This window comes from Felis catus, chromosome A2 (genome assembly GCF_018350175.1).
Source record: "Felis catus isolate Fca126 chromosome A2, F.catus_Fca126_mat1.0, whole genome shotgun sequence".
NCBI lineage: Eukaryota > Metazoa > Chordata > Mammalia > Carnivora > Felidae > Felis > Felis catus.
In genome coordinates, this window is record NC_058369.1 from 109050039 (window position 1) to 109077281 (window position 27243).

Sequence of the window (27243 nt, forward strand, 5' to 3'; positions counted from 1 at the left end):
CAGAGAATTAAAGACTTCTCTTATGCAACAATTTTGAGACACAAGTCAATAAAAACACAAGTCCCAGGAAAGTGTAGCACAGAAAGCTATGAACATGCATGAAATCCATTTAAGCTAGGGGTTAAGTAGGATGTTAAGTGTTCACAGAAGCAAGTTCCTAACTGAAGAGAAAAGTACAAATAAGGTCACTGGATGTGCAACTTACCTCCAAAAGAAATCCTTGAATGATGAACATTTAATTCTGGTTGAAGTCATATTTACATAAAGTCTATTTCTCTCTGACAGAGGAATGACTGAAAAACTATGGTTTCCTTAGTCATGCGCAAAGCACTAATGTACCTATCATCATTGTCTCTTTTTTATAAAATTTTTTTTAATGTTTATTTATTTTTGAGACAGAGAGAGACAGAGCATGAACAGGGAAGGGGCAGAGAGAGAGGGAGACACAGAATCTAAAATGGGCTCCAGGCTCTGAGCTGTCAGCACAGAGCCTGACATGGGGCTTGAACTCACGGAACGTGAGATCATGATCTGAGCCGAAGTCGGATGCTTAACCGACTGAGCTACCCAGGTGCCCCTCATCATTGTCTCTTAATAGCAGCCCAACACAGTAACAATGGTATGAACAATGGAATCTACAGATGTAGTCAGGTATTTTAGCTGTGGGATGTAGGACAGTTTTCAGAAAAGACATTACTGGAGGAACCACGTATGAAACTATCCCAGCAACTCCTAAGAGGCAATGAATACCTAAATTATAGTGGTCACATTAGGAATAAAAAAAGGAAGTGGGAAATGCCAGAAATATAGAACTAGAATTCAGAGCACTTAGCTACTGACTCTAGAACATGGAGGAATAATTAGGATTCTTGGTGGCATTCAAGTAACTAGAAGAACAATGGCTCTCCTAACAAACAGGGAGTCAAGAAAATATATTTCGGATTCCTTACCTATAAAATTGGAATAAATACTACCTCAGGGACATGCCTTGGCAATTAAAGAGATAAAGCCTGACCGCTAACCAATGGAGCACACAATATCAGGCCTTCAACACATTGGCCTCTATTGTCTAAATAGAACTGATGGACCTTGGAAAACACAACTATGATAAAGTTTGCAACCAAGGGGAAGCTGATTCATACAGCTGATTTATGGTCAGAGTAAACTTTACAATTTCTTATCTAAGTCTTCCACAAAACTATGACATGATTTTAAACCTAAATATAATTATTAGCATGCATTCATAAAATAAATGATGTCACGCACAATTTTTACTAGAGTCACCACAAACACTTTGAAAAGAGGCGAGTTAAGATCAACGGGATATAATGATGACGATAATAGTACTAACAATAAGTAAATTTTTTAAAGTTATGCAATTAAAGATATTAAGAATTATTTCTGAAATCCCTAGTCCCATAGAAACCTTTATAAACCTCTGTGGTTCTCTACCTGCAAAATGAAAGAAGAAAATAAAGGAATTTCAATTGATTGTAAAGGTGCAATACCTCCCTCCAATGCCATGTTCCAACCATAAACTCCTGAGGCCTTAGTTTCCTTACATGTAAGTTTCTGCATGAAGGCAGTTTCCAAACAACGTTAAACAACATGTACTGTATGTTCTGTGACAAAAGGGTATCATAGTGCTAAGTGTGGGAACTGCTGGGTTAAACTGGCTTCTTTGCTGCCTGACTACTGAGAGCATCTTATAAGTCAATATAAATCATCAGTTTCCATGAGTATTACACAGTAACATAATTTTGCCAATAAATTTCACCATGCAGTCATTAACTTTGGCAGGGGGCGGGGGGGGGGGTGGTGCAGAGGAGAAAATACTGAAAACCCATGCCTTAGATTATTTCACATGAGTCTCTAATATATTATGTCATTTGAGCCTCACAACCAGAAAGTAGGCCACAAAAGGGTCCAAAGAGAGAGAAAAGGAAATTTAAATTCAAAGAGATAAAGCAAGCAGCAAGTAGTGAGATTTATCTTTACCTGTACTAAATCTCAGTCCAGCAATATTGTTTTATTAACGGAGACAAAATTTCTGATCTCAGGAAGAGTATCAACCTGGAAGTGGGAGAAACTAATGTCTCTTCCAAATAAGATATTCTATTCCACTGTATACAACAGCCACAGTGCAGTTTACTGGCTAACTTTGAAAGATTTAAGCTTTTGGAAACACGCTTTATAACTTAAGCCTAAATGGGAAGGCCCTCGGTGTTATGGAAGCACGTACCAAGTGAAGTGTTTGATATCCCTGGAACTTTCTGTGATACCTAAGTTCAAAGTTCTCTTGGGAGAGACTAATGGCTGGAAAACCTAGGCAAAAAGAAGTTTTTCAAAGATAAGTAATATTTCTGAAAGGACAACCAGCTGCTAGCTCTTCACTGACAACCTTCATGAGGGGCTCTTGAAAATTCTTGAGAAATTACTAACTGCACATTTGCTTTAAGAGTCCAAATGTATTTTGCACATGGCTCATTTTAAGTTGCAGAAACATATATAGTCCTCTATTCAATCCCTTATACAGGAGACCTGGCCCCACTACCAGAACTTTTCCTGGGAAAGCTCATTGTGGTACCATTTGTAACCCAGAGAAAATGATTCTTATTTTGTTAAAGCACACATCCCCACACACAGACACGTACACAAAGATACACATACTTCATTATGAATATTAGAAACTTTAAGAAAATAAGGATCAAGGAAATCTTTTCACCAATGTCATGACATATAAAACATGATTCCTCAGATTTGAGGTACTTTATTATACTGTCAATATCCAAATAATATGGGTGCCAGCATATTTTTATAATTCTGCATTATATTTAAAAATATGTACATCCCCTTTTAAAAATCCCTAAATCATGCCAATGAGCTTCATGTGGTTAGATTCAAATTGTTGCTTCACCAGCAAATATTAAAAAAAAAAAAAGTACTCTAAGGCTCACACTTATTCTAAACAACAAATCATGATTTTAAACTATGATATTAAATTCTAATATATTTTAATTAATTTTTATTTATTTATTTATTTAGAGAGAGAGAGAGAAAGAGAAAACAAGCACGAGCACACAAGCAGGGAAAGGGTAGAGAGAGGAAGAGAAAGAATCCCAAGCAGGCTCCATGCTGTCAGCACAGAGTTCAACTTGGAACTTGAGATCATGACCTGAGCCAAAATCAAAAGTCGAACACTTAACCAAATGAGCCACCCAGGAACCTCTTAAATTCTATTAATTTTGACATTTTATTCTCCAACTTCTTGTTGGCACTGATATATATTTTGTTTCAAGCATTTTCTAACAGTAACCTGTAAACGTTCCTTACCACTATTAAATATTTATGTATTAGTTTTCTGTTTGTTGCCATAATAAATTACCACAAATTCAGTACCTTAGAACAATATAAATTTATTATCTTAGGTATCTTCTAGAAATTACCCATATTCTTTGGCTTGTAGCCTCCTTCCATCTTCAAAGCCAGCAATAGCTGGTCACATCTTTCTCGCTTCACATCACTGAGCCTTTTGCCTTCGTCTTCCACTTTTAAGTACCCTTGTGAATACATTAGGCCAACTCAGATGATGCAGGATCATCTGCCTATTTAAAGTCAACTGATTAGCAACCTTATTTGCATCTGCAACCTTACTTTTCTTTTGCCATGTAAGGTAACATATTTGCAGGTTCCAGGAGTTAGGGCATGGGCATTTTGGGGGGGTGCCACTATTCTTACTAAGTTGGCTAAAGCTTATATTTTATATGCTGTCGATCAGTATCTATGCTTATCATCAAATGCATTCCTCTCTAAAGAATATTTAGTAGATAAACGCCTCAAATAACAAGTAAAATAGCACATACTTTATACTAAAAAATTGAGGGCAAAAGCCTTAAGCAACAGAGTATCTCATACATAACTTATCATTTTTGAACTTTTAATAGAACCTAATCAACTTTACATTCATCACTTTTGAAATCATAAAACTGGGATGATGTCACAAGTGACAGCCTCACCCTCTCACATCAAGAGGCAAGTCCCTAGTTTTTGGAAAAGCACTCACCTGACGCATGCCACATGCCTCTCATCCACCTCCTTATCAACCTCCAAGGAGTCATCTTTTAAATCAAACCTTCCATCAGTAGCATGATGTAAGTATGTGCGACTACAACATGCCCTAACTTTGTAACCACACATGCTTCCATTCTTCTGTGCATGCGTGTCTTCTGCCAAGCATGGCTTTCATATGACTGATGCTATTTACGTAGTAGTTGCTTACTTATCTATGTTCAAGAATTAAACAACAGAACTTGCCATCCAAAAACAGTAAAACATGAATTTCCCCTACCTAAACCCAGTTATACTCTAAGCTCTTTGATGGTTGGAACACATCTGCATTATTTTAGTGCCTTTTACCTATCCCAGTACAGTTCCAAAAAGTATTGTTCAAAGAATAAATGAAGGCACAGTACCAAGTATCTCAAGCTTTCTACCATTTTTTGTCATTACTTGTCTAACAAAATCTATTACTCTCAGTATAAGTTTTGCTTTAGTTAAAAATCCAACAGTAAAATCTGTGCTACAATTATGTATTATCTGCAAGGCTTGCCATACCCTTAATTATCTGCAAGGCTTGCCAATTATCTGCAAGGCTTGTCATACCCTTAATTAACACAATGATTATTTAGTTCCTGCCCTCATTCTTGTAACTGTGGTCTTTCAGATTTTTTTTAATGTTTTTATTTTATTTGAGAGAGAAAGAGAGACAGAGCATGAGCAGGGAAGGGGCAGAGAGAGATAGAGGCACAGAATCTGAAGTAGGCTCCAGCCTCTGAGCTGTCAGCACAGAGCCCAACATGGGGCTCGAACTTGTGAACCACAAGATCAAGACCCGAGCCAAAGACCAAATCTCAAGCGACTGAGCTATCCAGGCACCCCTTAGATTTTCAATGTTAGGCATTTGATATTGATATCTATTCCATAAAGCATTTCTCAATCCCCTTGAACAGAATGGTCTCTTCTAGCCCTTAAACTATCTATTCCACCTGCTACTTGCACTATCTCATGTGGCACTTATTTATGCACACAATGCATCTCCCCCAGTGCAATTTCTTATATAACTCCTTTGAAGTTACCTTTACACACACACAACACTTTCAGCAGAGTTGGACATACATGCTTTTTTCTCTTCAAAATATATTCTCCAGAAAACTTGGGAAGGATATGTTTTCCACTCTGAAACTGTAATTCTCATTTTCATTAAAAGTAATTCTTTTCTCTTTATCAACAATGAAATATTTATGAATTCCTGGCTAATACAAAATATTTAGAGTGTGATTACAAAGTAAAACCAGGGCACAATGGATAAATATACAGAAATTATTATTCTGCAAATAAATAATATTCATTTCAATTATCTCTGTATACTAACAAAAATTATAAAACAAAAAGTTCCCCTACAAGGGGCATTATTATAATGTTTTTCCTAATGATATTAGTGATGACAGTCATATGCAGCAATCATTATACAGTTGATCCTTGGACAATATGGGGGTTATGAGTGCTTAACTCTCATGTACTTGAAAATCTGTGCATAACTTTGGACTCCCCCAAAACTTTAATAGCCTACTGTTGACCAGAAGGCTGACATATAACATTAACAGTCGATTAACACATACTTTGTAGGTCATATTATATACTATATTCGTACAATAAAGGAAGGTAGAAAAAATATTAAGAAAACTTTAGAAAGAAATACATTTACAGTATGGTACTGTATCTATTGAAAAAATCTGCATATAAGTGGATCCACACAGTTCAAACCCATGCTGTTCAAGGGTGAACTGTATTAACAATAATTTAATCCCATCACACTTTCCATCATAAGGGAAGAGAGCAAAGGCAGAAAATAGTTGTAAATAGAATGCAAAATCAACTGCAAGATATGCATCTCATATGCAAATCTCTAAGTCTTTCTGTAAAACTTATTAAGGCGTATTCTGGAATATTCTATGGTATTAATATAAAAACAGCATAAAAATTTGGTATGTACGTGATAGTAGGGGGTGGCCTTTCTTCGAGAGTGTTTGAATCTAAAAAAACTTAAATTAGAAGACAATAGACGTGTGGCCCAGATTAAGTAGACTGTGTCGCAAAGAATGTGGCTACTTGACAAACGAAGTAGGATTTGATCTGCGAATGGCTGTCAGCTCTCATTTCTAACCCTTTGTAAAAAGTAATGACACTGTTGCCTCAGGAGAGGGCAATCATGCAAACCTGTGTGTATGAACAAGTTGTTTTGTTTTGTTTTGTTTTGTTTTTCTCAATTTTCTTGCCAACTAGTATTTCAAAAATGTTTTTTAAGGCTTTCTTAAATAAACAAGTCTGCCAAATACAATAAAAACCTACCTGATACGCTACAGTGAAACAAGTGGATAAGCAACGACTATAACCACAGGGTTTCAGTTCATGCAGGAGAAAACAATTTTAAGTGGTAAACAAAAATAAGGCGTCTCGGTAAAGTTTCTGAAACATCTTAATGCACCATTTGGGCTTGAAACAATTTATATCCAGAAAAATGAATATTGCGTGTTAAGGATCAGTAAAGCCTCAAGTTTAATTTTAAAGTTAACTATTTCCAAGTTTGAAAATATCTTCTGTTTTGTTTTTTACTTTATCTTCAGAAAGAAAGAAAAGTAACCTCTAAGCAGCCTATTATCATAAACAGTATTTTGTAAGCATCATTGTAAGTGTGATATTAAGTAAAGAGAAATCCATAGCAAACACAAACCAGAATTTCATCTATGCACAACAAAACTGGATTTTAGAACAAACATGGGCTTTAAAAAAAGTCAGGTCTACATATGGTTTGTTTCACCACGCAGCCACGAACAAAGCCATTGGTGATGTGGAAGTAACTGAGTTGACTCAGATTCACCTGGGATGAATTCCAGGGTTAAAAAAAACACACAGGCCTCAAATGGCATCACCTGTGCTAGGTCAAGTCCCCAAACCAGGGCTTAATACCTAACCTATTTGTAATCTCAGCCTCCTTGAGAAACTAGTCCTGGTCAGTCAGGATTTTTCTGGTCAGCACCGATGAGGTAATCTGTCACAGGGGCCCTCTCAGTTCCCTAAAGGATGATGAGGCAATCCACCTAGTAAGACCCTTTTCTCTTCCTCTCAGGGAAGGTGACCTTGCCTGAAACAATCGTTGTTTTGCTAACTGTCCCATCCAATTCTGCCCATAAAATCCTTCCATTTCCACAATTCCTAGGAGCTACCCTTTCCTAGACTGGATGTTGTTGATTCATGAATCAGTTAATAAAGCCAATTAGACCTTTTAACATTCACTTGAGCTTCTGTCATCTACCGCTAAAAATCTCTACTTTTAGGGGCATCCGACTTCGGCTCAGGTCATGATCTCACGGTCCGTGAGTTCGAGCCCGACCCCTCAGAGCCTGGAGCCTGTTTCAGATTCTGTTTCTCCCTCTTTCTCTGCCCCTCCCCTGTTCATGCTCTCTCTCTCTCTGTCTCAAAAATAAATAAACGTTAAAAAAAATTAAAAAAAAAAAACTTAAAAAAAAAAAATCTCTACTTTTAAATGCTTTCCAGAGAAGCTATTAGGTAGTGAAGTTAGAACATCGGCATTCTATCTTGCCACAGCATGGAAAGACAGACCAAGTTTATGGTGGTGTTATTGAATGCCCTATGCAGAAGAGCATTCTATATGGGATGTCCAGGAAACATGCAGGTATCTTTTACAGGCCAGTGCCAGTGATTTCTAATTACGTGGTAATAAATATGACATGACTGGTCATGTAAAGGCAGTGCGTTTAGTGTGGAGAACATTAAGGCCTTTATCTAGTATTCTCGGTTTCTTCAAAATTTAGGATTCAAGCTTAACATTTTTATTAAAAAGTAGTATGTGGTGTCCTATTCACTGAAATAGTTCTTGAAGATACCACCAAACGGATTCATAAAAGTTCAAGTTCTAACTACATCCATATAATCATTTAGCTTTTTAAATAGAAACATCAAGTATTAATAGAAGCTCATTTCATCTTATTGGGACATTCTACATACAATAAAAACTGGTGCTATTTCATATAGTCACAGTGCTTTTGAGCCATAATTACTTAAAACCTTTTACTCATACACTCAAATTAAGACTTTAAATGGGCAAATGACTTTTTAATGACAGGTTTATCAAAACCTTGTGCTGTACAATCTCCACAGAATATTTAGGGAATGGGAATCTACGTAATAATTTCCCCTCATTTGGAAATAATCAGCAACTTCCTTTTTACTTTAGAGTCTTTACAACTCATTTTAACTATTAAGACCAACACCTGTCTTCTTAAGGAGGCTATATAAAGATTCATAGAATGGCTATTCATGGGAACACACAGAAGGGATTCTACTGACAAATCACCATGTTGAAGATACTAAATGTTAGGACTGAACCCGTCACACCTTGAAAGTTTTAAAATTTTAAGTTGCTTTGAAATTGCTCTTTCCATCTCACATTAAATACTATGACTTGATGCTAACTGGGGTCATGGCCTGCCTCCTCCTACTTTTAACACAGTGAGCCAGAATCAAACAAAAACAGAACCCAAGGTTTTCATTTCCAGGAATCGAATGTAAATACATTTGCCGAGCTCTGGTTAAGTTTTAGAGACTTGATTCCCCATTAGGAATTATATGTTTCCAAAATTACATGTTGAATGGGAAGGAATGCTTATATATATCATGTCTAAATACAGTAACAAGATTAAACTTTTGCCACACAAGAGTAAAAAAGTGTGCCTGAGTATTAATTACATAATCACTGATAAATTAATTTCTTAGACTTGTCAACCAGATTACAACTGGAGACATTTGAGATTTTCTTGTTCTCAAGACTTTAGAGCAAAAAAAAAAGTTTTTTAATGTAGTTGTTTTTGATCACTGCTTTTCTATATTAATATTTTATCAGTGATTCTTTAAAAATGTGTAAACTGTTATTGCATTTGAATACTAATGCATTGCTGCACTGTGTCTACCTGCCTATGGATATCTCATACCAAACCAGAGGCCAGCTATCACGATCATACATATTCTATATTTATCAAGTGCCCTGTCATTTTAGGGCTGCAGAAATTCCTGCAAATAGCATTCCTGCAATTTCCAAGCAAGTTGTCACTGGACTCACTCAACAGGCTACAGACCAGTTCAAATATTGTTGGATTTAATCCAGTGAGTCATCGTGACAAGTTGCTCAGTGGGTATATACAGTAAAAACAAAATGACAGGTTGAGGAAAATTACAATAAATAAGTATGTGTGGTAAAAACACAAAGATTGGGTAAAATCACAATTTAATAAACAAACAAATGAACAAAACTGGATCATTTAACCTCTGTTACTTTGAGAATCCATAGTCTCTAGGATATGGGAGAGACAAAAAGGGAAATCAAGGACAAGGGGCAGCAGAGATAAATATGATTAAGGTCAATATAGATCCTGTGAAAATTTCTTAGAAGACTAAACCATTGTTGATAAATTAAGCAAACAGAAATGAAGCTAAACTCTGTATATTCTTATGGAGTTATGGAGAAACAAAAAGTCATCAGTATATAATTATGCTATCTGGAACTTACAAAGTCTGTTTGGGTTAGTTTATTAGAGCACTGGCCAACATTCAGACTTAAAAATAGCTCTAAGGTCAACACTCATTCTCGCTTTATCTCACTGACTTTATCTCTGTAACCGTCACTGCTCTGAGTTAGACAAGCTTTTGGCCAGTTTTGTTCATGCTTGTACTTTGCAGCCAATTTCTGTCCAGGACAGACATCGGCAACTCTTTTAACAGTGCCAAGGGTTTCACATCCTTTCTTGCGGCTTGCATAAGTGAAGGGAAGAAAATCTAAACATGCCCCTAGTCTCAAGAATCAGGTGGCAGAGGTTTTGACCACACAGAATCCTTCCCCCACTGACCTCTGTGATTTTCCCCACTCCATCCTCCCCCTCAGAGACCTGATGCTGTGATTAAGGTGGCATCTTAGATGATCATAGAGGCACTAAAAGGAACAGAATAACTTAAGAATGAATTCCTAGAATAGGGCTACATCTAAGAAAACTATTATGCCATGCCGAATATTTTTGCTACCATCAAAAAATAGCAGCTTTATGGCAACAAATCCAGTGGCTATGTCAATGATCATACTAGTGTTTTTTGTTTTTATTTCGGGGGGCTCAGAACCCTAAGAATCTGATGAGAGCTGTGGATCTTTTTGGAGACAAGTGCTTCAATAAATAGACATACAATTTTCCATGTAATATTAGGGATCCCCTAAATGAGGTCAAGAGCCAAAAGAGTTAAGAAACTCTTATCTAATCCAATCCTTTAATTTTATAAATAGCGAAATAAAGCTCCAAAAGAGTGACATCTTCTGCCTAACACAAGTTAACAGCAAAGACAAGTTTTTTCACTCTAGCTCCAATGCTCTGAGAGACTCAAATTAATTCTCCTGACAACAAAGACTTCAAAGCAAGTCACAGGAAGCAAGTCACAGGAAGAGAAAGAGAAGAAATACTTCTAGTGCTTTGTGAGGCACAGGGAAATCTTTCAGAGCACAAATGTGGTGTGTGTGTGTGTGTGCGCGTGCGCGCATGTGTTTTCCCTAAAGAGCCAAGAAGTGAAATTCATAAGCGTGTTCTTCTCATTCTGATTGGGAGACACAGACATGAGGAAGATAAGCAACTAGAATTGGAGGAAGTACTTGGAAGGACATCTAAGAGTTGGGAGAAGATTCTCACATGGAAACAATATGTTCTGCTTACAAGTCGGCATTAGCATAAAACTGAGTCATATGAACATCTTTGTCATTATACTAATAAGATAATATTAATTAAATTTCTAAAACTGAACACATGTGTGAGCTCCCCTTTAAAATGTTCCCTCTTCCTCTGCTTGGCTTCCACCTGCACTGGCTGCAAGCCTGAACCATTGAACCATGCACCATTCTGGGTCCCCAACCCACCTTGCCCTCTCATTCTCTAAGATGTCTCCATTCTGCCCCTAATGAGTCTCTTGACTGCACCTTCTGAGCTCCTCCCCACCCTTCCTGGGCTCACCTCTCACCTGGCCTTACTTTTCTGTAGTCACTTCTCTTTCTACCTGTCTTTATTTCAATTCATCCTGTAAGCTGCTTTGAAAGGAATCTTACCATGAAGTAATGTAATACATTACTCTCTGGCTAGAACACCTTCAGTAGCTACCCGTTACCCATAACCTTCCTTGGAAAGTTTTATGAAGTTTTGAAATCTTCTCAACATGTTATATGAGAAATGCAAAAAAGAATGCTCATTTTAGATCATTATATTAGCAGAGACTGTATAACAAAAGTTATCTCAGTCTTTAAACTCATTTTATATGTAAAAAAAGAAAGTGCTCTTCTCATTGAAAAATGATGGATACAATTGTATTGTTGTATACTTACTATTTAAGAAAAAAGATTTAAACCTTATTGCATATTAAAATGTAGACTGAACTTTTATTCTGTTACATAACAAAAAATAGATTTAAAAAATACTGTTATACCCTGAAATTTGAATTTCATATTTAGAGCTTAATAAATCAGCTGGTTTATTTTTTATGGTGATATGTTTTATGATTAAAAGCTAAGAAAAAAGAGAAAATATTCTAGAATACCATTTGAAAGAACTTCTCCACAGTGACATGAATCCCAGAAATGCATTCACACACACCAGGGGTTTTGAATCACCACATGGGTCTCACTGACATATCAGCGTGGCATCCACGGTCCTTTTGAATACTCTGCCCCATTTCTGGGCCCTTCACTCTACTTTTATCGCCTAATTTGACGTTCCCCAGACCCCATGTACTTGAACATACATTTTTTTTCTTCCTTTAATGTCACTGCTTTGTTATTTTCCTTTTTGTAAATGTTGACAGTCTATTCCATTCTTCATACCGCACATTAGGATCATCTATTCCCTGAGTCCTTCTCTGAAACACCTCCTCTTTGCCACCTCTCTATTTCATGTATTACACACGATTGTCACCAGATACACTTCCCCCTTCTGAACTCTAAAGTTCTAGGCAGGAAGAAACCCAATACCAAACATAGTACGTGGAAATGCATATTTATGAATACATTTAGAAATAAACAGTTAATTCAGGAAAATAATTCAAGCAATTGGAAAACAGGTATAGGTCAAACAAGTATACATGAAAATCTAACTACAACATGGCTTTTTATCTCCTTCTATATTGTTATCCTCTCCTTTAAGAAGGTTTGTTGGTTTTACAGAAAATTGGTTACATGAACTTCATGCATTACGACTGAATCTACAATAGCACAGTCATCTGGAATAATATTAATGAGACAACCCCAAACCTCACTTTCCAAAAATTTCTAGGAGGGCAATGATGCTCCTAAAACTGCATTTCTCCTTTACTGGACTTGTACCTGTGTTAGATCTTGTTAGCTGTCCACTAAAGACTTTCTCCTCCCTTGCCCAGAATAGTCAAATGTGGCTGAGACACGGCTGCTGGATAGGTATATTTCCTAGCTTCGTTTAGCTACGTATGTGACCATGTGATTGATGCCTCATTGCTAACGGAGGGCAATCAAGAATGATGTGAGCAACTTTTATTTGACTTGCTTCAGAGGAAATCTTTGGCCCAAAGCTTATGTTCTTTTCTTTCCATTTCTATTGACAGCAATGGCAAACAATGACTTTGGAAGTTACACATTAAAAGTAGCAGGGGCACCACGTGCATGAGACAGAGCTGCTGAAAAACCTAGACGATATATCTGGATTGTTAGCCAAAACATAAATAAATATCTATCTTATTTGAGCCACTGCTTTGGGATGTCTTTGTTAGAGCAGCTTAGTCCTTTACTCTGATACATACTGTATCAGAAATTAGAACACTACCAATCTTGGGGTGCCTGGGTGACTCATTTGGTTGAGCGTCCGACTTTGGCTCAGGTCAGGATCTCTCAGTCTGTGAGTTCAAGCCCCGTGTCAGGATCTGTGCTGACAGCTCAGAGCCTAGAGCCTGCTTTGGATTCTGTGTCTCCCTCTCTCTCTCTGCCCCTCCCCTGCTCATGCTCGGTCTCTCTCTCTCCGTCAAAAATAAATAAACATTAAAAAAAAAAAAAAAAGAAAACTACCAGTATTCCTTTATTCCTATACATATTTTAATCCAATTTAAATAATCCTCAAAATAGAACTTTTAAAACTAGCAATATTAATACTTATAATGAGAAACTCATTTTCTGAAGTGTAAAGCCTTTGGATAGCAAATTTTATAAAACTTGATATTAAAAAGTTATCTTTGTATCTACATATAAAAATAATTTGCTGAGAAAGGTAAGCAAACTTTTATGTAAAATGGATGTGACAATGTTTCCTGTGTCAAACCCTATAAAAAGAGAAATCCAAAGATACAAAAAAAGAACCATATGTTTTCCAAAAATGGTTAGGTCACATTCCAAATTTTTGTAGTTTGAGTATGACTTCTCAATCATTAACAAAACTAAGAAGACTGCCAGTTTCTTTTGTTATACATGAAATATTATTAATGGGATCCCAGCTTCGTGGTAGACACAACTCCAAAGAAGCTTTACAGTCTAGTTTCTGCTAGTTTTCAGGTCGACTCCATTCAGAATAAAAACTTCTGTTTTGCACCAATCATACATATTTTATAATTCATTTTAGAAATGAACTCTGTGGTAAAGTTTCTCTTCTATTTTTATGGCCAAAGGTTGCTCATTAAAAAAAGGTGGGGGGGGGGCTACAAGATAAATTGATTTTCTGTAGATAAGTACTCAAAAAGGGAATTTTTAGTATTACAAATAAACAGGTGGATAGATAAGCAATTTTTGAGTGCTTTTTTTCCTAGCATTTTAAATTCAATGAGAAAGACATAACAGGTGCACCTGCATGGCTCAGTCGATTAAGTGTCCGACTTTGGCTCAGCTCATGATCTCACGGTTTGTGGGTTCGAGCTCCGCATCGGGCTCTGTGCTGACAGCTCAGAGCCTGGAGCCTGCTTCGGATTCTGTCTTCCTCTCTCTCTCTCTCTGCCCTCCCCCACTCGTCCTCTGTTTCCATAATAAGTAAACATTTTTTTTTAAAAAAAGACCTCATTTCTGGCGGTGTTTTCATGGCTTTAAGTAATTTGGCCACCTATTGTAAAGCCGACCTTGCCTCCTGTGGATGCTCATCAACACCACCTCTCTGAGGCTTGCCTGCTGTGCCCTGGGACCCACAGAATTCTGTTTGAGGGCTAAACTATGACTTCTAGTAGTTTCTTAAATAAGTAGCCCCCATTAAATGGAGTAGTACTGGCTCTATTACTCTCACAATTTACTCAAGTACTGAGGGGTACGATGTTTTCCAGGTGGATATTACTGTTCATGTCATTCTTCTTAAAATTTGCCTCTCTTTTTCAGAGAAACTGCTAGCTATCAGACAGGAGTTTCATGAACCTGAGATCAAGTTGCAATGTAGCTGCAGAGGAAACATCCTTTCTCCCTGGATTCCATTACAGTCATCCTTACCCCTTGAAGCCCCATTGCTTAAGCATGCTCTTTATCCTGCTACTTCGACATCCTTATGCTATGGAATATCTCATCATATTGCCACCTACTTATGTTGGCCTTAACACCAGCATGTTTTCCCATCTTAGAAAAATGAAAATATCATAAACCCACCACTCTCTCTCAAGCCCATACTTTCCTCCCTGCCTCTTCATAGGTATTACTATTGTCTTCAAATTTCCCCAAATCAGACTTCAATTGATTGCCATTAGACTTCCCCTTAATTACAAAGTGACATCTCTTGTCAAGGTTTCTTCTTTCCTGCATTATGGTTGGATCTGCCTACGTAAAGCCTTTGGTCAACAGAGAGCCTCAAGTGAAATCAACTCAACAAGCTCATGCCTAAACATAATTAAGATTAAAGCTGATTAAGTTACCAGGAAATATGTTCCGACTTCATCCACATAAATATGGTTTAAATACACAATGTAAATATAAATTTAATTCTGGCTCTTCCAAGGTGAAAATAATGCTTTGGAAAATTTTATAAATTTATGATGCTAGACATCAGCTCACTTATTTAGAAGAAATAAATTTCATGAAAATGCAGATTAAATATATTCACTTTTAAGAATGTGATTCACTCAGAGCTGTTTGTATCATTAAGTCCACACACCAATTAACCAATCACAGCACAGAAATGCCCAAAGATCATCCACGAAGGAGTATATGTATTTGCTCCAACTCAGGAAGAAAGAGTAGTGATAAAAATGTCCTTGGGGCATGTGGGTGGCTCAGATAGATGTCTGACTTGTAGTTTTGGCTCAAGTCCTGATCTCACGGTTCATGAGATGGAGCCCAGCATCAGGCTCTACACTGATGGTACAGAGCCTGCTTGGAATTCTCTCTCTCCCCTCTCTCTCTGCCCCTCCCACCCTTGCACTCTCTCTCTCTCTTTCTCAAAATATATAAACTTTTTTTTTAAATGTCTATTTTAGGTACTACATATATATATATATATATATATAATATGAAAAAGTGATTTAGTCAAAGTAGCCAACAAAATGACATTTTACCCATAACAGGTATGCACGTGATAAAGGCAAAATTCTTATTTTATTTTTAACAAAACCAGTGACAAGGGGCCATAGCTCAGGGGTAGAACATTTGACAGCAAAACCAGTGACAGTTTGTGCCTTGTGTGTGACTTTAAGTTGAGGGTTGCTGCACTAAAGTTGTTTCAGCATCCAAATCATCATGGCCAGAATGGAACTCATCACCTGTTCCCTCGAATCTGCTTCCTGCCTCATGTCAGGTTTGTAGTTAAAGACCCCATCATAAACTAGAAGTCCAGCCAGAAACATGGGTATCATCTTTGCTTCCTCCCTCTTGACAATTTCCAAAATGCTTTTGTACTATAATCTCTATATTCTGATTGTAGCAGTCCTGTGAGGGTGTATTATCTTTATATTATAAATGATGATATTTATTATGTTCAGAGTTTAAGTGCTCTGCCCAAAGGCACAGAATAGTCATGATGCTTATTTTCTGGTGGTTCATTTAGTTAATATATTCATGCACACTATCTTACTGAATCATTAAAACATTTATGTGCTTTCAGTCCTTTTTTCTCAAATAAGTACATGGAGAGATTGAGCCCATCATTTGAGGATTTGAATACGTCAGCCTTAAAATCTCCACTTAATTATTCCTGCTCTTAGTGAATTACTGAGTAGGGATCTAAGATCTAAATCCAATCTATTTTCCCAGTAGGCAAGCATTCACCTGACCGGATATCCTATTGATGGGACATTCACCTTAATTTGGCACTAAAAGCTTTATAAAAACACTTTTACTTTAAGCCTTTTTCTCAAAAAAACATTCTCACTTTTGCACAGTCTGTTAAACAGAGCTTATATTTTAGTGATTAAGAAATGTATAATGCATTTTCAATGTGGCAATATTAAAAACGATTTTCTGTAACAGTGACAGAGTTTTACTTATAGAAAACAGAATAGAACAAAAACATAGAGAAGACTCTGAAAGCTACTTTTCTGTAGAACGATTTCATAAGTCTATTTTCTCACCATTTTTTTTCTTACCTAAAATTAAGATTCATGATTCTTCTCTAGCCATCTTCCCCAACCCTCTCTCCCAGAAAAATGCAACCATCTGTATATTTTTAATTAATAAAGCCTGCAAGTTTTATTTATGATTACACATGACAAAAGAGAAACACTCAGAGATTAAATGATCTGAGTTATACAAATGAACTAGCAATAGTACGAGGAGCACAGTGTGTTTAAATTCGTTGTATAAATTAAAGCCAGATACTTTATTTATGACATATGGGAAAAAGAGCCATATTTCTAAAATATGTTCAGTCATCATCAGTTCCAGGAACCAGATCAATGCCATAAACATATTCCAGTGATCGAACAGCAACATCAGACTGCATGTGCTATAGCAGCAATCCACATATATAAGCACCACACATGAGAAGTCAACAATTAACTAACTTCCTATGTTTGTTTCGTCAGATGGAACCCACATGTAAATGTAAAATCAAAAATAGCCCTTTCCCTAGAAAATACTTAGGATGAGGTTTTGAAAATGCCAAAATTGCTTTCTTCCACCTCTCTCTCTCATTCCTCCCCACCCACTCCAGTCTGACTGCTATAAAGATCAACAGAACCCAAACACAAAAATGCATAGCTCATGTGAGTGAGCCTGGTCAGAAACACTTCTGTAGTGGTCCTGCCAGGTGTACTGGCAGAGCCTTCTGGAGACTGAGAGATATAGATGCCAGTCTATCTTCATATTGTAAAATCTTCAGATTGAACAAGGCCAGGAGGTTGTATCTACCTTGTCATCATTCCTCCTTCATTTAAAATCTCCAAAATCCCACATTAAATTTTTCCCAGTTAAAAGAAACTGCAAAACTCCCTTGATCACATTCTATCTAAACAAGAACATTTTATGGCTCCCCCTTCTTTCACTATTTTTTAAATCTTATACTTATTTATCCAAATATCCAAAATTAAACCTATGTTTCTGTTCAAGAGGCTTTGGTAATTATATCAGTTTTGCCTGTTTTCATTTGCAGACCCTTAAAAGAAAGGAGATGTAAGTGATACATATTTCTCTGTTTAAATGGTTCTTTTTAATGAATGTTTCCAATACTGTTGTTATTGCCTGAATTATTTTTAATAGACCATAAGGTAGGGAATTTCCACAATGTTTGTTAGTTATCAGTTAGAAATGCACTGGCCTCTAGTGCCTCCAGTATCTCCTTACTATCTACAGTGCTAACTTTAAATTCTTTGGACTATTTCACAAGACTCAGAGAATGGCCTAATTCGGTCTCTGCTCTCCACTGGCATGGAACCAACACTCTATGCTGTTAAGTCCTGCTCCTTCCCATCTCTTCATCTTTGTCGATTCCTTTCTATTTGCTTTTCTTTTCAACATAACAATACAACCCTAATATTGTTCATAATCTCTTCAAGAAAGCTTTCTCCGTCTTTTCCAACCACTGTCCTCACCAATTTCTATGAATTCGTGGAAAATTCATTAGGTCATAAGACAAACTGATATCTATTTGTTGCTCCTAGGTGATCGCATTGACTCAGTTCAATTTCATCATCTAAATGATACACTCTGTAAGCACAGGAAATAAATCTTGTAATTTATTTTGGACATCTATTAACAGATACTACCTATATGGAGGGTGATCAATATCCCAAATATATTAAGAGATTAAAATATTTTCTGCCCCAGGTTTTCCAAGAAGAACGATTTCTACTTATTAGCTATCTTACTGGGATAAGCAAGTTCATCTCGGAGCCATTGACACCTTTGTTTAAAACAAGTATAAGAATACTCAGTTTTCACTGACTTCTTTGATTTCTTTGAATATACTATGCATATCTTGCCTCGGGCTCTTCATTGTGCCTCAATATTTCTTTTCCATCTGTTTATCTAGTTACTTCCTCTCTATCTTTAAATATAACATTCTTACAGAAGCTTTCCTTCTTACCCCTTCCTCCTATCACTTTATTTATTCAATGACCATCCTCCCTGGTAAACTGTATCCTGCTAGAAAGCATGGATTGCATAGTGTTATTCCACACTGTGTATTCAGTGCACTGTGTAAATATGTGAATATTCGTTATTGAATATTTGCTTTTTTCTTCTTTGATCTTGTTTTTATCTTGTTTTGATTTGTACTTAAAATATCATAGTTATTTTTCTTATTCCTTGATGTGTTTCTTGGCATTGGATGATAGTCACCAAGCACCATGCAATAATTTGAAGTGGTAAAATATAAAATTATGTTATTTATATAGGTAAAATAAGATCAGGCCAAACAGTTCAAACATGAGTCCACATCCTCTTTGAGTGAACTGGAAAAACAGAGGATTTGCAGTCAATGCTAAGTTAGCTACTCATTTTGATAGCCATAAATACTTCTTACAACCTGAATCATGATAGACAATATGGCTTAGTTTTAATGACTTACTGTGAAGCTATTTAGAATTAAGTGAACAGAGAAAACGCATTCTGTGATGGGGAATGAAATGTAAATCAGAGATGCTTCCTTGGACACAAACCATTACTAACAGGTACTATGCTGGAATAAATTCCCATGACCAACAACATGAAAATTGTAAATTGACAGGCATTAGTATTTTCGTACATAACGTCAGTCTTTTCACTCTCATTCAACCTGCATAAATAGCAATCCAGACTGTTACAAGTTATTAAGACTGACATGAAACACACACAAACACACATGACTGGCAGCACCAAACTCAGAAGTGACACTGACATTATCAATGAAAAGAGATGACACTTATTATTAACACAAGAGAGTTCGAACTTCAATGACTCAGAAATAGTTTATTAAAAGTCTAAAAAAAAAATCTCAGTCTATACAAATATATTCACCAGTTCAATTTAGTCAGACTGAAGGTTAAGGTTAATCAGTACATTCTAAAGGGGAAAAAAGGAATATATCCTATGTGACTTTATTTACAAAACTGTTAATGAAAATCAACTTTCTTGACAAACAGGTAATGACGACTACCCAAGCAGTTACAGTAAGACTAGGCTGACATTACTTGGCAAACCAATGGTCCCTGAGGGGGCTTCTCAAATAAAAATCACAACCACACACAGCCGAAGACTTGTAATCAATGCTCATATATGTGTCAAATTTTGTTAGGGAAATTTAAGGCACCTAAGATTTAAAAAATTGAAATCCAACTCCAGAAACATTTTGTACTACTTCTTAGCTGGCAGAACAGTACCATCATGCCTGTCTTATACAGATAAAAAAAGACCATGGAAATGTTATCTTATTTCCACTTTAATACCTGGTTTATATATTCCCTAACTTATAAAAGGCAAGATATCATTCAAATGGATAAAAATACTGCTGGGGCACATTGAAAAGCACCTGCATTACATTAACAATAAAGAAATGAAGGACAGGAACTCATAAAGCAGAAATACTTCAATCTATTCTCCAAGAAATAAAAGTTTTTTGAAAGAAAACAAGCTTTAACTGTACACTTCTAATCCTACTTTTGTCTAATATATTTACGTAACTAAACATTGCTAATCATAATCTAAAATTGAGGGCCAGGAAAGTGAACTTACCTAAGTAAACTATTTCTCATAAAGGGAGAGAATGACTGCCTTTTACAGTGTACTAAGCATTCAAAGAGGAGCATGCTTACTTAGACAACAAGAATGTGGGCAGTTTAAGGAAGAAATAGTAAGGCTTTAAAATTCAAGAAAGAAAAACAAATTCAATGATGTTTAACGTCCAGCTAACTCACAATGTGAAACAGTTGCCTAGGAATTACCACTCCTGAACCAGAGATCTTTCTGCCTTATGGTGCATCACCATTTCACTAGTGTGTGTCTGAAGGATTAGATCAGGAAAGGAAGTTATAAAATTCAAATGCTTCTTCTGAATGATTGGCAAAATGAGGCAATTTCCAACAGTCCTTTTGACTACTTAGATAATAGGAAAAAAGAAACCCTCCTTAGATCCAGAAAAATGAAACTCCTGTACTAAGATAAAATAAGGACAAATGCTAATAATTAAATTATAAAAAAATAATTTAGGTTTTCTTGGTAGACATGATAATATACTAGTTTTAGGAAGTTCTAAATTTCTGTGACCAGTGGCCAACATTTCTAATTAGTCCATATATTAAAGAGAATGTTTAGGCCCTAAATAAATTTATATAAACTGTCATAACCAAATAAAATATGGAAGTACAATTCACAAGCATAAAGTAGAATATGATTATTTCTGTGAATTTATAGAACTGATTCTTTATATAATTTCTTTGAGAGAGCTATTCACCCATATTCTCCTATTTCCTTTGCAGTAACAGAAAGCAATTAAAATTGTATATATTTAATTAGCAAACAGCTAAGAAACAGAAAACCAGAAAACATATCTTGCAACCCAAGATCTTTAGAAAATTTTACAGAACAGATTTTTAGCTCAAAGACATTATCTTAAAATCTCTCATTATTGAATATCAAAAGGCACCTGTACAGTATCAGCAAACATTTAAAATGTTCCTTCTACTTTTTCTGTAACTCAGAACTGATTGCACAGCCTTTTATAATTAAAAACACTAATTTACACTGAAACTTAAACAGTGAAATATGTTGTGTGTATTTTTATGTTACCTGTTTCTTTCATATAATTTTTGTTTAAAATGTATCTGGCTGATTTTTAAACTCAAAGCTTCAGCCTCAACTATTTGAGTGTAATCAAAAAGAACACTTGATGTCAAGCTGTTTTGAACAAAGGATGAATTTTCCCTTATAGATAATTGCTTTGGTTCTCTGTATTTCCCTCTTGCCAAAACAAATAAGATATATTATCTATTCCTAGCAGGTATACTAACTCATTGGCCTCTTCCTTGCATCAAACCTCTTGATAATCACAGTAAAATTTTTTCAAGGAGTTTATTTAAATAGGTTATAAATATAAATATAAATATAAATATAAATATATAATAATGTTTAAGTAGATTATAAATATAAATATAAATATAAATATAAATATAAATATAAATATAAATATAAATATAAATATAAATATAAATATAAATATAAATATAAATAAACTATGTTACAAATACTACTATAATTTTTTTTCCTTACCTACTGAAATTGCCATTTTAGTCTCATACGCTTTCTTCAACTTCCTCCCAAACTGGCAGAGTATGACTGCTATTCCACCTGTTACAAACTTTTAATTTGTTAATTAGAAGGGATTCTTACCCAATTCCTCTTCCACCATAAGTAAGGCAGCAGAGACATTGAAGAACCTCTTCTCTCCAACCATATAAAGAGAAGGAGGCAGAATAGACCCTAAAGAGCTTGGCACTCATTGTTCTGGAAATGCAGCTGCAGCTAGAGGTAAAGAATGGTCACCAGGCAGCTGCCGAGGTGAGCTCCTTCCTCACACAGTGGAAACAGTCAGAAGAAATGTGGCACACAACATGAGAAATGGGTAGTCAGGAACAAAAAGGGGAAGACAGCTGAAGACAGGTTTGTCCCACAACACAGGCAAATGGAAGGGTATCTCTTCCTGTAGAGATAGCCCTGCTGGCCAAAAACTTGAGCTTTAAAATGACATGTGGTTATATGAATCATTTCCAGGTAAGGGTTTTTTAAAGAGGAGGTTGCTAGTATGTAAATGGTGAGTCAACTCACATTCTGATAATGCAGAAAAATGAAGACTACTAAATAGCTTTTCTTTTATGAATTATACATGTGATTATAAATATTTAAAACTGCAGAGCATATATCTATCCTACATGACCATCATACAGGTCTAGAATAGGTGTGCAGGTATTGGATAAAAGATACTTACCATGTTAATCTTAATCCATATTCATTTTGCAAACTTTTAAGTAAGACATGAGGGATCCTGGGGCGGGTAGAAGACCTTTTGATCAAAAATAATTTAAGTATCAGAAAGTCAGCAGTTACAACACAGAATAGGAACACTTTTCTCCACAACTAAAACTACCTTCTAACATACTAAAATTCATGATATCCATGAATAAAACACTGATGTATTTTTGTTTTTAACCAAAGAAATCCATAATATTCTAGAGTTTTGTCAGTACGTTTTAAATTATGGAGTCAATATTTAGAATTTTCAACTAGTTTAGATAAATATTTTTTAGAGATTTGTTAGTTCAATGGGCCACTCCAATGATTCTCAAACTAGTTGCAAAGACAGTATCACATGGAAGTCTCCTGGGTAGTTCAGTCGGTTAAGTACGTGACACTTGACTTCCACTCAGGTCATGATCTTGCCATTCTTGGGTTCAAGCCCCACTTTGGGCTCTGAGGTGGTAGTAAGGAGCCTGCTTGGGATTCTGTGTTTCTTCTCTCTGCCCTGTGCTCGCTCGCTCGCTCTCTCTCTCTCTCTCTCTCTCTCTCTCTCTCTCAAAAAAAAAAAAAAAAAAAAAAAGGAATCACCTGGGAAGCTTACATAGGCCTAATTCCTATCCCAGACCAATTCAGTGGAAAAGCTCAGGGAGTATAACCTGAACAGAAATAAGTAACTAGGCTTCCTCAGATGATTTCAAGGCAGGCTGGAAGAAAAATCATTGTTCTGCCCTTGCATCTAAATCTTCTGTGGAAAACATAAATTGGTGTTCTAAGGAAAACTTTCCCACTGTCAAATATTTGTGAAGTAACCAAGGATAATCATTATATTTAATGGATGTCTGAAGCATTCTTTTAATGATAGAAAATAGGGTATTTCTATTCTCATAACTACAGTTAATGTAATTGAATAAGTTGTGATTAATGCTTTCAGGAAAGAAGAAATAACATACGTAATAGCCTTGAAGAATGAGAATGGTAATATTTGAAGACTACATGATCTGCTTACAAAAACTAATAAAATCAACATATAAACTCTTAAAAGTAATCAGAAAGTTTAGCACTAAGACCAGATATAAGACTGATTTATAAGAATCAAGAGCACTCATCTAATTTGCCTCTAATACGTATTGAATACAGGAAGCCAGTCACAATACTAAGAAAAACTACTCAGTATGAAGGAATTTGTTAACAAACTATTTAAAGATTCCTATAGAAAAACAAATAAAAATAAAATAAAATAAAGATCCCTATAGGGAAACAAACAAACAAACATCAAAGGCCTTTTAAAAGGCATAAAGGACTGAATGAAGAGCTACTTCCTGTTATTGGAGGAGATGATTTAATATAGCCATGCATTCCAAGTTAAACTATATATTCAGTGCAGTCTCAATAAAAATTCCAGCTGCATTTCTTTAGGAATACTCAATGGTAGCTGACACTGAAACAAGTTGATTATTATACTGAAAAAAAAAATTCAAGTCTTAACATGAAAGTTAGAGTCCTGACAGATTAAATTTCTAAGGATGGAAAGTAAATCAGTAAGTTAATAAAAAATAATGTAGGAGAATACATAACCTTTACTACATAAGGGTGAGGAAAGACTTCTTTAAAACTCCAAAAATGTAGGGGTGCCTGAGTGGCTCAGTCAGTTGAGCATCCGACTTCGACTCAGGCCAAGATCTCACAGTTCATGGGTTTGGGCTCCGTGATGACAGCTCAGAGCTTCGAGCCTGCTTCGGAACCTGCCTCCCTCCCTCTCTCTCCCTGTCTCTCTGCCTCTCCCCTGCTTATGTGCTGTCTCTTTCTCAAAAATAAAATTAAAAACCATTAAAAAAGTAAAAAATAAAACTCCCAAAAAACAAAAACCTATATACTTTATGTGTCTATTTACAAAACAGTCTAGAAAAGGCAAAAATACTGGGTCAGAAGGTAATAGATCAGTAGTTGCCATGGATTAGAGGTGAGGGGGCATAAGAAATGCAAAGAAATACAAGAAAAGTTTCTGGGATGATAGAAACATTTGATATCCTAATTTGGATGGCAATTGCACAATTATATACATTTGTTGAAACTCAATAAACTGTAAGTTTTAAAATGTATAATACTGAATGCAAATTATACCTCAATAATCCTAAAAAAATTCCCTTTAAACCATGAATTACAAGGTTGAAAACTGATTAACTTACTACATAAATATTAAGATTTATATTCAAGGAAGGGTAGCATAGAAACATTTGGAGAAAGAGACTTGCAATGTCCGAAAAACAACAAAGAACAAATACATAAGCAATCTCTGCAAATAAAGAAGACAACAGACACCTCAATAAAATTATGACCAAGGATAAAATCAGATCAATCATAAAATGGAACTCTGTAATGATAATAAGGATTTGAAAACAGTTGCTCATTAGTGGAACATGGAAAAATATATAAAAAGTGAAGAAAGGGGTGCCTGTGGGACTCAGTTAGTTAAGTGCCACACTCTTGGTTTCAGCTCAGACCATGATTTCACAGCTCGTGGGTCCGAGTGCCTCATCAGGCTCTGCTCTGTCAGGGCAGAGCCTGCTTGGGATTCTCTCTCTCTCTCCCTCTCTGCCCCTCCTCTGCTCAAGCTCTCTCTCTCAAAATAAATAAATAAACTTAAAAAAAAAAAGTGAAGCAAACCATCAGTTACACCCAACAGTTACACCCAACAAAGGGTAGACTGAGGACTGTCTTATTATCTTTGTTGACTCCATTGACTTTGTCCTAACAGCCAGCTTGAATATTCATTTATTCAATTACATATTTAACCCACCTCTATTCTTAGCTTCATGAGGTTTAGGTTATATAAAACAATTTTTTTTTTTTTTTTGCTTTTTGTACGTAAGGAAAGACAAAATTAATGGGGTTTCATTGAATGGAGATACTGTGACTCAGGAAGTCTATGTGTTACACAGGTATTCTAATCCACATACATCTGAGGTAGAAAGTTTTTTAATGGTGAAAATGAAAAATCAGATGAACTGAACATACACCTCTGAAATAGCAACAACAACCTTGACAATGGCTTAAATACTTAAGTGCAGGTTCATTGAATGGAACACTGAAAATATGCTTCTAGTAAATTTAAGTGGTAGCCTGAAAACACCATCCTGATGCAACTGAGTTATACAATAACCTCAAACAATGGGAAAATGCAAAAGTAACAATTAAAATAATAAAACATCAGATAGAAAAGATGGAATGCCAGTTGAACTACTAGAAGAAATTGTTTTTCCTGTAACTATGAGTCATTCTGGACTTAAAGTTGTTGACTTTTTATCAATCACAATGCCTCTGAATCTAACACCGTCCAAATCAACACTCTGTCTCAAATCTAAAATTTAGTACAAAACCAGATTCTGCTTTAATACAGGTAGTTTAAAATTTTTCCATTACTTTAATTACTGGAAACATGAACTCACCAATTTGTGGGGAAGAATATTTTTTACCTTAAAATTCTGAGACAAAATTCTTATGTAGGCTTTATTTAACAGATGTATCATCAAGAATTTGTTTCAAAATATATACAAATCTCATGTTTTTCATAATGACTTTCTTTTATCCAAAGGAGTACAGAGGAAGAAAGAATATGATGGGGTGCAAAAACAAGACCCCCTAAATCAATGCATGAATTCCTAGTAAATTCTGAACTGCATGTGTTTGGACTGAATCAGAGCAATATTGCAAAGTATTCGAAAACTGAACTATTTATTACACAGAACATTACCCAACTCCCAGACTTGGCCATGGTTGGGAACATGTGGGATGACCTGATAACATTAGGTTTGAAAAATTAAACTGAAAATTGAAACCACAGCACTCAAGAGGCAGAAGAGAATGTGTAATCTGAAAATAATTAGATGAGTTGAATATTAAAACAAAATAAATCAACATTATTGATAGGATTTCAACAGAATATCTAATTTCATAATGCAATATTCAAAATGTACAGAATAAAAATTTTACTCAGGGCACAAAGAACTGGAAAAATCTCAGTTCTCAAGGTAAAAAAGTAACCAAAAGACACCATCCTCAAAATCACCCCGGGGGGGGGGGGGAAATTATCAGACTTTTAAATGGATGCAATAACCATGCCCCCACGAAATGAAAACAAAACCTCTTAGGGTAGTCTTGGCATATATATATATATATATATATATATATATATATATATATTGCAACCAATCTAATTAAAAAAATATAAATAAATAACAACAAAAAAAAACAACTGTAGGCAAAAATGTAGAGAAATTGGAACACCTGTGCACTGTTGGTGGAAATATAAAGTGCTGCAGCTGTTAGGGAAAAATGGTGCGGCAGTTTGCCAAAAAATTAAACATATAATTAAACATATGATCCACCAATGTTAATTCTGGGTATATGCCCAAAAAATGAAAGCAAAGTCTTAAAGAGGTACTTATGTGACAATGTTCACAGCAGCATTATTCACAACAGCCAAAAGGTAGAAGCAAGCCAATGTCCATCAATGAATGAATGGACAGATAAAACATCACATATACACACAGTGGATTTTTATTTTTTTATTTATTTTTTATTTTTTTCACACAGTGGATTTTTAAACAGCCTTTAAAAATAAAGAATTCCAGAGTTCTCGGAAGATGGCGGCATAGGAGGATGCTGGGCTCACCGCGCGTCCTGCTGATCACTTAGATTCCATCTACACCTGCCTAAATAACCCAGAAAACCGCCAGAAGACT

At 35.6% G+C, this 27243-nt stretch overlaps 1 protein-coding gene across 6 annotated transcripts in view; it reads right to left on the reverse strand.

Moving 5' to 3' along the window:
• Nucleotides 1–27243, reverse strand: part of CRPPA (CDP-L-ribitol pyrophosphorylase A) — a 670733-nt gene that overhangs the window by 386589 nt on the left and 256901 nt on the right. For 2 of the 6 annotated variants that reach the window (XM_045052441.1, XM_023250415.2), the window contains exon 10: nt 22473–22547. The exons of 3 other annotated variants lie outside the window; for them this stretch is intronic. In XM_045052441.1, the coding sequence (XP_044908376.1) occupies nt 22509–22547 (39 nt within the window). In that variant the 3' untranslated portion in view covers nt 22473–22508. Of the gene's footprint in view, nt 1–21757; nt 21846–22472; nt 22548–27243 lie in introns of all 6 variants that reach the window. One more of the 6 variants, XM_023250416.2, reaches the window with a different exon arrangement.